This window comes from Equus asinus, chromosome 2, assembly GCF_041296235.1.
Source record: "Equus asinus isolate D_3611 breed Donkey chromosome 2, EquAss-T2T_v2, whole genome shotgun sequence".
In the NCBI taxonomy this organism is placed as follows: domain Eukaryota; kingdom Metazoa; phylum Chordata; class Mammalia; order Perissodactyla; family Equidae; genus Equus; species Equus asinus.
The window spans coordinates 31,821,814-31,832,718 of NC_091791.1; the positions used below are offsets into that span (position 1 = coordinate 31,821,814).

Sequence of the window (10,905 nt, forward strand, 5' to 3'; positions counted from 1 at the left end):
CGGCCCCTGACATCTACAAACTTACAAAGTAGTTGGCTTATTGTTTGGAGTTTGTTGGCAAAGAAGCAGACACAGTTAAACATCCACAATAATCACATTTTCTTGTAAAAATACCCTGGGAAAATAGAAAAAAATAGGTTTGAAGGGAGGCTCTTGTCTGCTCATCAATCTCTTTGCCCAGAGTCTGCTATCTAAACCTGTGAAAAAAACCTCAAGTGGGGGTTTTTAATCTAGAGGTATGGTCCCTACAGGGTCAATGGATGGACTTCAATGAATCATACCCCTGAAATTATATGCAAAATAGTAATTACAAATATGTGTTTTTTTTCTGGGAACAAGATCTATAGCTTTCATCTGATTCTCAAAGAGGATTAAGATCCAGAACTACAAAGACGCCCCTGCAGCCTAAGGCATCAGATCAGAGTCCCACTTTAAGTTGTTACTAAACCTCAGGCAGCCATATACTCAATGGGTGATGACATGTCTTAAATGTTCATATGCTGACCCGCAGATTCCTCCCCCACATAACCCATGGAAATTTTCACACAACATTCTGCAATAGAAGGATTCTTAACCTGGTGTCAGTAAACTTCCTGAAATTGTATGCAATCAATTCTGTATTTAAGCATATTTTTTGTGGGGGGTATGATCCACACCCCTCATTAGAACCTCAACAAAGTCATAAAACATATAAGGTATGTGAAAGTCCATTCTAAGCAAGGATTTGCCTGGATCTGGGACCCCAATTTTGCTATGTTCAAGACAAGTACCAGAATTACATAGCATAAAGATGGGCAAGGAGAATTCCATGTCAGTTCCCTGTAGGGGTTCAGGTCAGACCTTTACCCTAACCCTCAGCCCATCCCAGAGTTCTCCTTGCCAGATCTTGCATTAGTGCTCAGCTGACATCAGCTAGTCCATTCTAGACTAGATCTAAATCCTGGAATGGCTCAGAAATCTAAGAGAGTAAGCCACAAAAATAACTAGCTTTCTAATCAGCTTGGGGTTATCTGGGATCCAAAGACCCAGGGAGCCCATAAATGTAGATCAGAGGGTTGGTGAACTTCCTGAAATTAGATGCAAAAATTTTATGTGTATCTTTCTCAGGATAGATTTCATCAGATGATCAAATCATTAGCCTAAACATACCGTCCTCCCAAAAAATAGCCTGAGAACCCTAGGCTCAGGGCATAAATAGCCTTCACCCGAGCTAACGGTCCCACTAAGATATAGCAGGGCTTATGGCCAGGAAAACTCTGGCCAGGCAGTAGGGCTCCCTGGAGACAGGTCACTGACCTTTGTACGGGGTACAATGTTGAGTTCCAGTTTTTGGTCCACCAGGCTGGCCCCTGCCTCTGAGAGATAGCCCTGGTTGAGGACAAGGCAATCACGGCCAAAGCAACAGGGACAGCACAGCTTCTGCAGCCACTTGGTCCACTTAGGATTAAGGTGCCCATATGGCTCTTCATTCTTGGGTTTGAAGACAGCAATAATCTTCTACACAGACAAAAGAAAAAGAAGATGTTAAAGACAAGTTGATTAAAGTAGCTCACAGACCAGGTCAGCAGGAATCTAGAAAGAAACAAGAGGGCACAGGAAGACAATCCCTACTTACAGTCAGACACTGGCTTTTCTCCAGCTTGTAAGTGGAAAACACCAGCTCATGTGTGCAGCTAAGAGATCCATTGCTAGAAAGGGCTGTAGCCAAGGAAGTGCCAGGTCTGGTATATATGGTATAACAGATTTTTGACGCCATCAAACTCCAACCTCCAAGGTACATTTATACATTTATACACTTTTGCTCTGCACCAATTACATAAAGATTAAAAAAATTATCAACTGAAAGGAAACTAGTAAGGTACAGAAGTCCCCCCTTATCCATGGTTTTACTTTCTGCAGTTTCAGTTACCCATGGTCATCCGTGTTCCAAAAATATTAAATGGAAAATTCCAGAAATAAACAATTCATAAGTTTCAAATTGCTCGTCAGTCTGAGAAGCATGATGAAATCTCACAGAGTCCCACTCAGTCCCACCAGGAGATGAATCATCCCTTTGTCTGGCATACCCACGCTGTATTTGCTATCTGCCCCTTCATTAATCACTTAGTAGCCCACTAGGTTATAAGATCGACTGTTGCAGTATCAAAGTGCTTGTGTTCAAGTCACCCTTATTTTACTTACTAAGGACCCCAGACACAAGAGTGATGGTGACAATTTAGATATGCCAAAGAAAAGTCTTAAAGAGCTTCCTTTAAGCGAAATAAAGTTGAAAACAAATCTCGACTTAATAAGGAAAGAAAAAATATTGTATGCTAAGGTTGCTAAGATCTATTTTTTTTTTTTTTTTTTTAGATTTTTTTTTTTTTTATTTTTTCCTTTTTCTCCCCAAAGCCCCCCGGTACATAGTTGTGTATTCTTCGTTGTGGGTTCCTCTAGTTGTGGCATGTGGGACGCTGCCTCAGCGTGGTCTGACGAGCAGTGCCATGTCCGCGCCTAGGATTCGAACTGACGAAACACTGGGCCGCCTGCAGCGGAGCGCGCGAACTTAACCACTCGGCCACGGGGCCAGCCCCGCTAAGATCTATTTTATTATTAGTTGTTTTTAATCTCTTATTGTGCCTAATTTATAAATTACACTTTATCATAGTTATGTACGTATAGGAAAAAACATAGTATATAGTTTGATACTACTCATGGTTTCAGGCATCCAAGGAGGGCCTTGGAACGTAACCATGGTGGATAAGAGGGACTACTGTATTATGGAATGAGATTAAGAAAATTCCTTCATTGATGGTTGATTTCCTCTATCAGCCTTACTATCCCAACCCCTGGGTGTTAACAAAACCTTAAAATAAAAAGTTTAGGAATGAGGACCAGCCCTGTGGCTGAGTGGTTAAGTTAGCACGCTCCACTTTGGAGGCCCAGGGTTTCACCGGTTCGGATTCTGGGCACAGACATGGCATCACTCGTTAGGTCATGTTGAAGTGGTGTCCCACATGCCACAATTAGAAGGACCCACAACTAAGATATACAACTATGTACTGAGGGGATTTAGGGAGAAAAAGCAGGGAAAAAAAAAGAAAATTGGCAACAGTTGTTAACTCAGGTGCCAATCTTTAAAAAAAAAAAAAGTTTAGGAATGACAAACTAAGAAAGCAATGGAAGAGAAAAATCACAGCAGGAAAAAGAATCTGCTACCTGGTTAGAATAGGGTTCTTTTAAGTAATTCTGTTAGGCAACAGATCAGGAGGAGACGCCACAAATATTAATCCATCTTCTCTACCAGACAGTAACTTAACCCTCAAAAGTCCTTGAAAATATGGGATGCCGCTGTAACTTAGAAAATGTAGCCCTCCCTCCTGAAGTTTCTTCCCCAGGCCAGTCAGCCCTCTGAGGTTGCTTCACATTTAGCTCACTCCCTCCAATCCCCCAACTGGTGATTTCAAAGGAAGAAAATTAAATATGCTATCCAAATGATTCATCTTCGTATCATATGACTCTCCCTCTCCCCTCCCCCCACGGCCAACTAAGCTAGTCTGGGTCATAAGACATTTTCCTGTGGGTGTCACTTCCTGAATGGCAGATCACAGCAGAACACATACAGCCATCTGCCTGCATTAAATAAGTACTTATATTAGGAACTGGCTGGACGCATGCCTCCAACAATAATTGGTCAATCTTGAAACCAGTTCCTTCAAGAAGCCTTGCAAGGATTTGAGAGAACAAGAGAAATACAAAACTTCCCTCCTCCCTCCAAAAGAATCGATTTATTCTTAAAGACAAATAAACTTACTTATTCACTGGAAGAGTCAAATGCATATACTCATAAGTCTTTAGAATTACACTCTTACCCAAAGTGGCTAGCAAGATGCCTAAGTTAGCAATCTTCCTCTCTATCTCTGTACCTCTGGAACCCTGGGCTCTGAACCAGACAGCAGCAGTAGCAAAGGGCTTGAAACGCAGAGAATGACTGATGAGTCCACTGTAATCCTCTGGAACCTGGGCGGTGAAACCACAGGACAACTTGAGGCAAGTCCCAGAACCCAACAGTCAGTTCAACTGAGGCACAATGTGGAATTCAGCAAAATTGTCCCTAAGGAAAGGGAGACCAAGACATTCCTACTACTAGCAGGGCTGAAAAATACTAGGGCTGAGGCTTGAATACTTCCACTTAAAGAAAGCAGAACCTGAAGGCCCAAACTGCAGGCAAACATCATTTATAGACTGACCTCTCAAATATCTCAACTTCCTTCCACCATAAGGAGAATCAGAGAGCATTTTACCAACTCTAAACGCATTAGTAATCATGGTTATCTCAGTATTAGAAGGGTTTCATTAAATAATGATGCCTGGACTGGACAGATGGGGCAATGTTAGAGTGGGAAGGATGCAAGAACAGGATGGCATTCAGACAGAAGAGGAGACAAGTGCCTTTCGGGACTAAGTGTAGGCCTCAGTTCAATTCAATTCTGTGAACTTTTGCTCAGTACCTAGTTTGTGCAGGACTGTGTGAGCACTCTGCAGGTTTCCTAGACAGATACATAAAACAGCCTCTGGCCTAATTTCCAAAGCTAATATTCATTTCACATAATCAACTGTGTTACTGAATACTCAGGAATACTCTTTATTCACAGAAAACAAATTCTAAAACCACTCAAATTAGAAAGACACCCACCAGTATTTGGTTGAGAAAGAAGATGACTACTGCCTAATTTTTCTCACCACCCTCACCTTTAACACACTTTCAAGTCCTTTATTACATTTAGGAGAAAGCTTTAGTTTGATGCCGATATCTTTAAAATATCTTTCCTTAATACCCACTTACTAATCCCCTTTTAATGAAGGCAGTGAGGTACAGGCAGCTGAAGGAGCAGCAGTCCTTGAAGTTGAGGATAAAAAAGAACTGTACAAGGAAGCAAGAGGCCACTCACTGGCTGGTGTCAGGACTCAACAAATTACTGGGATCTGGAACCCAAAGGGTTTCCTATATCTATCCAGCAGTCACAAGGAGAAGGGTATTATGGCATGCTAAAGAGGCTTTCTCCTTCAGGAACCGAAAATCTAAGATAGTTTAAGCACATCACTCATATTGCAAAGGGAAATATACAAAAATAACTTTTAGTAAAACGGGTTTTTTTCAAAGTTTGGCAAAAATGAAGTGGACAGTTCTCAAACTTTTTGGTCTCAAGATCCCTTTAAACTCTTAAAATTTATTAAGGATCCCCTTAATAATAAAAATAAACCCATTACATGTTAACATAAGTGACATGCTTTAATGAAAAATAACTATATTTTCAAAAACAATTTTTAGTGAGAAGACTGGCATTGTTCTACTTTTTTGCAAATTTCTCTAGTATTTGGCTTAAGAGAAGACATCTGCATTCTCACATCTTTCTTAATATTCAATCTGTTTCGATATCATATCATGCAGCCTCTGGAAATCTCCACTGTACACTCACAAGGAAAAGAAAACCTGAAAATTATGAAAATAATTTTGACCTGTGGACCCCAAAAAGGGACTCCTAAAGGTCCCTGGGCCACACTCTGAGAACTGTCTTTTGTACTAGAGGTGGGAGGGAAACAGCAGTCCTTGACTTAGCTATTTAGGTACAGAAGCCTTATTTACATGTTAACTCTCACAAAAGAGAAGGATGGGCTACTCCAAATACATGAGACCCTGAAAGAAGATGGGATCCACCTAGAATGTAGTGAAAGAGATTCAGCCTGTATTTATTTTCCTATCCATTGCCATCAACCTAACCTGCCTCATCCATTACAGGGTGTGGCCGGGACAGCTCCCTACAACAGATGGTAGATGATGTTTAAAATCTAAAGAACTGTATCTATATATGATATACAAACTTCACCACCTCAACATTTCAGGAAAAAAATTTTATTGTTTGAGATCTTTATTCCTCATTTGGCTATCAGTGTGGTTCTCAACCAAGTGTAAGGACATCAGAATTCTTTGGAGGGCACAGGTAGTTGGAGAAAAGGTATCCAATATTATAACATAATTTTGTCCGTTATAGTGGAAAAAAATACCATACTGTTTTCATGACAAACTCTTGGTGGATAAAGTATTTTTTAAAAGGTTGAAAATTACTGATATAAGGCCAAGTTCCTAGAACGTGTGAGAGCAGGATCTGTAAAATTTTGAAGCAAATACCAATTAGCATTATCTAATGAATTACTATCCTCAATGGTCATGAAAGCACCTTCTCAAAATCATACCACTTTTGCCATATTCAAGGCCACATATCCAAGAAAGCCTAATCCAGAGGTCAGTGGGCATTTAACTGAAAACAAAATACTCTGATTGAGCTCCCACTAAGCAGGAACTATGCCAGGGGCTTTCATGTGTGATATCCCATTTAATCCTCTTAATAAACTAAGGAGTCACATGCTTATTCTATGATTCTCGGCAATATGAACATCTTACTATGACCTGCCTCACAAAAAAGAAAATGCTCAAAAAATATTTTTGTAGGTGATTGGAGACCTGAAGTACAAGGATGTAAGCGAGGAGGGCAACATGAGCATTCTCTACCCTGAATTCCGATCTAGCATTTTCCATCTTACTGTTCCAGCTCCCCCTTTCTTGCCCTGAGGGAGAAACCATCCTAAATTGGGAAATGGAATCAGGGCTGTTATCTTCAAGAAGCTTTCAGACTGTCCAGCACCAAAAGTAGCTGTCGCAGAAATTGCTGGTTGCCCCAACCTCTGTTCTCCCTTCTCCTTTGGACACAGGACCCCTGATTTTTAGCAGGCAAAATAAAGACTATAGGGGCCAGTCGGGTGGCATAGCGGTTAAGTGTGCATGATTGGCTTTGGCGGCCCGGGGTTCACTGGCTCGGATCCTGGGTGCGGACATGGCACCGCTTGACACACCATGCTGTCGTAGGCGTCCCACATATAAAGTAGAGGAAGATGGGCATGGATGTTAGCTCAGGGCTAGTTTTCCTCAGCAAAAAGAGGAGGATTGGCAGCAGTTAGCTCAGGGCTAATCTTCCTCAAAAAAAAAAAAAAAGACTACAGTTCCCAAGTTCCCAACCACTATGCAGCTAAGTTCTGGACAATGGGATTTAAGGAGAAGAGTCTGGGGCAACTCCTAGGAAATGTCTTAGGGCTGGGGCTGGGGGGAGGTGGGAGGTAGGTGATACTCTCCCTCTCCTGTTCCTTCTTCCAATTGGCTGAAAAGCAGACAAGATGTCTGCACTTGAGTAGCCATCTTGAATCATGAAATAGAAGCCACATGTTAAGGATGGCTGATTAGCTGGACGGAAGGAGCTCACATCCCGGATAAAGTGAAATGCCATCCTAGCCCTGAGCAGCCTATAGACTTCTTTTTTTTTTTTTTGAGGAAGATTAGCCCTGAGTTAACTACTGCCAGTCCTCTTTTTTGCTGAGGAAGCCTGGCCCTGAGCTAACATCCATGCCCATCTTCCTCTACTTTATATGTGGAACGCCTACCACAGCACGGCGTGCCAAGCGGGTGCCAAGTCCGCACCCGGGATCCAAACCAGCGAACCCCGGGCCGCCGAGAAGCGGAACATGAGCACTTAACCACTGCGCCACCGGGCCGGCCCCTATAGACTTCTTTTATGAGAGATAAATGTACTTCTATTCAAGTCATTATTTTAAATTTCCTGTCACACATAGCCACATCTCATCCTAACCAGTATAGTAACTGAAAAGAGAAAGCAGAAATTCAGATAACTAACTCTGTGGCAGCAAAGCTAAGTAGTTAGAAGCAGGAACTCTGGAACCAGTCTGCCTGGGTCTGAATCCTGCCTCCCACTTACTAGCTGTGAGACCCTGGGCAAATCAGTTACACTGTGTGCCTCAGTGTTGTCATCTGTGGGGGCAACAAAGCGCCCACCTCTGAAGGTGCTGTGAGGATTGAGTTATTTACTTTTAAAGCGCTTCAAACAGTACCCGGCATCCAGTAAGTGCTCTGTAAGTATTTGTTAAATGAAATAAGCACATTTGAAGCAGGGACAAAGATGATAAGACCAACTATAGTGAGTCTGTGGGCCAGTATAACCCACCATAGCATTTAGGAAGCAGGCCTCTGCTCTAAATCACATTCTCCTTGGTAGCAGCAAGATGGTTAACACTAATAAGTTTTGTCAGGGCAGATGTGTTTTGACCTCCCCTCTAAGAGAAAACAGTAGCCAGGAAATTTTAGAGATTGGGATCCTGCAAATCACCAAGACACATGCCCACAGTCTGTCATTCTCTGTGGCCTATGTACTGAGGTGGCAGTACTCTACCTGCCAGGTAGAACTGAGAGATCATATTACTCTCACCTGTCAGAGCACCAGATCACTTCTCAGCTGACCTGACACACATGCAGAGGAGCTGTAATAGCGTCATGAAAGAAAAACAAAAACCTTCTTCTTGCTCTTGTACCTATCAAAGATAATCAGCCAACAAGCTAAAATAAAAACCACTCATATCTTAGATCTCACTCTGGTTCCCAAATGAAAAAAATGAAAGCATCTTGCTAATATTTAGGCCTCAGCATACCCACCTTTCTTTTTTTCTAGAAGTGATGGTTCCCCTTTGAGCTTTCAATTTAACTCACTCTTCTCTTACCTGAGGGACTTGGAAAGTCTCAAAGCTTTCCACAACTCAGTTCACGTTAACTGAGTTGACGGCAGAACTGCTCTCTGGTTCTGGATAATTCAGGGACGACAACATCTGGGAGAATAACTAGATCAATGACCCCAACCAAGAGCTACACGTCACAGCCCATCCTGGCCACTCAGCACTACTATCAGAACAGCACATTACCCATGTAGAAGAGTTCACACAGGAGAGATGCAGGGGAAATTTGAGGGAGTTTTGACACCCATCATTTTAATAAGCATAACAATAGTACATTTTTCCAATAAACTATTCTGGCCCATCTAAGAACTCTGACAGGAAAGACTTGATATTTTTTTGACCCACTAATATTTCAATGATATCTTTGCTTTGATCTAAATGCCTTAAATTCTTCTGCAGTTCCCAAAAGGGCAAAGGTCACATCTCAGCTGCCCTGATCACTCTAAGCCCCATCCCATCCCATCCCCCTTTATACACATGCAGGGGACAAAATAAAGGTCAGGAAACACTCTGCCTTGGCTAAAAAGCAAACTGCTGATAGTCCTGGGAGAAAAAGGAAAAGTAAAAGGTAGCTGATAGTTTCATGTTTCTAAAACTCCATATTCTAAACTGAGGAACCATAAAAAAGGATTTGAACCATTTCCCAGAAGTGAGCAATAACCAGGACAGATCAAACTGGTGAGTCCACCCACTCTATCACCAACGTTTGCCGGTAAGAGACCTGGGACCGTGGCAGGAGACAATCCCACAACACAGAAGGCCGCAACTGAACCCTCGGAGCCCCTGATGGGTCACCAGTCCTCCCAATGAACAGCGACAACCTTGGTCGGGTCCAAAAAGAGAGAATGGGCCCAAAGCTCAAATCTGTAGGTCAATGGCCGAATAGCAGTCTCAGTAGTTGAAAGCTAAGAAACCTACTAGAAAGGAGCATCTCGTCGCAAGTCTCCGTCCAGAAGCCGGCTGCCCCACGGCACCGCTGGGCCCCTCGCCTGTATCTGGTCAATTTCCTCTTTTCATTTTCCGTTCGCTCCTCCCTCACCAAATAGGTTCTGATTTATTTTTCTTCTTTCCGCAGAGCTTCTCCATCTCCAGTCCTCAGCGGCATTCCAAGATCCTACCCAGGACTCCGCACTGTGAAGTTTCTCCCTTTTGCAGCCTTTCAACCTCCCTTCTCCCTCTGGCTGTGCGAAGCCCCAAACTCCCCGGGATAGGCCCACCCTCCCCGAAGCCGGCGGCCGCGGTCCCCACCCCGCTCTCACCCCCTGAAGGTCCTTGACGAAGTAGCTCCCGCTGGAGCCCTGGTAGATGCGCTCGGGGAAGATGCAGCGTTCGATGGCCCGTTCGGCCTGCCGCACCACCGCCTCGAACTCGGGGTCCTCCGGGAACTCGTTCCGCTCGCGGTGGGCCTGCGCGGCGTGCGCTGCCGCCGCGGCCTGGGCTTGGGCCTGCGCCGCCACGGTTTGGGTCTGGCCCTGGGCCGCCGCGCCCCGGGCCCGATCCAGCAGTGGCTGCCGCTCCCGGTCGTGGCCTGGCGAGCCGGGCGGAGAGAGGCCCTGGCCGGCCGCCGCCGCCACTCGGACCGCGCCCCCCGGCACCTGCGGAAAGTGAGCGCCGGAACCGGACGGGAAGGTGTAGTCCGGAGGTTGGGCCCGCTCAGGGGACACAAGCGGACTCGTCTCGTCCATCCCTGAGGCCGCCGGCTCCGGGACCCGGCGCGATCCGCACAGCTGAATTCGAGGCCGGGACCAATCCGCGACGCCCCCAGCCCCCGCCTGGCCAACCAGGTCGCGGCGCCTCCTTGGCCCCGCCCCCACCCCCCTGTTTACCTGGCGACGAGTAGGCACGACCCCTTGCGCGGAACGTCAGCCAATCGGAACTAGCGCCTACGCAATCGCGCACTTGGTATTATTCGCCGTCACATTCTGTGAAGACTGCGCATGCTCCAGGAGCCAAAGCCGGATCAGACACGCCCTCTCCTCTTACCAGCCCCCCCCCCCCCTTAGCTTCCAAACGCTGACGGGTCTTCGAGAGCTTCCAGTAAAGTAGCCTACCTCATCAGTCACTCGTTTATTGAGTGCCTATTATGAACCAGCTGTGGGACTGGAGAAATCTAACCTTTGTATCTGCAGTCATTCAATCATGCACTCATTCATTAAATATTTATTGAGCACCTACTGTGTTCTAAGTGCTGGAGAGACAAGTGAAGCAAAGAAACAAAAATCTCTGCTCTACTGTTAAAAAATAAAATTCAACTGAGTAAATTTTAAATCATATTGGCTTTATTCAACGATT

The 10,905-nt window shown here is 44.6% G+C and overlaps 1 protein-coding gene across 1 annotated transcript in view; it reads right to left on the reverse strand.

The window, feature by feature from the left end:
* The window catches only part of PI4K2A (phosphatidylinositol 4-kinase type 2 alpha), a 29,791-nt gene extending 19,371 nt beyond the window's left edge, over positions 1-10,420 (reverse strand). Inside the window, exons 1-2 of the mRNA XM_014862699.3 lie at positions 9,873-10,420; positions 1,297-1,497 (exon numbers count right to left, since the gene is read on the reverse strand). Coding sequence (XP_014718185.2) covers positions 1,297-1,497; positions 9,873-10,298 — 627 coding nt within the window. The 5' untranslated portion in view covers positions 10,299-10,420. The remainder of the gene's footprint in view (positions 1-1,296; positions 1,498-9,872) is intronic.
* Positions 10,421-10,905: the final 485 nt, after the last annotated feature.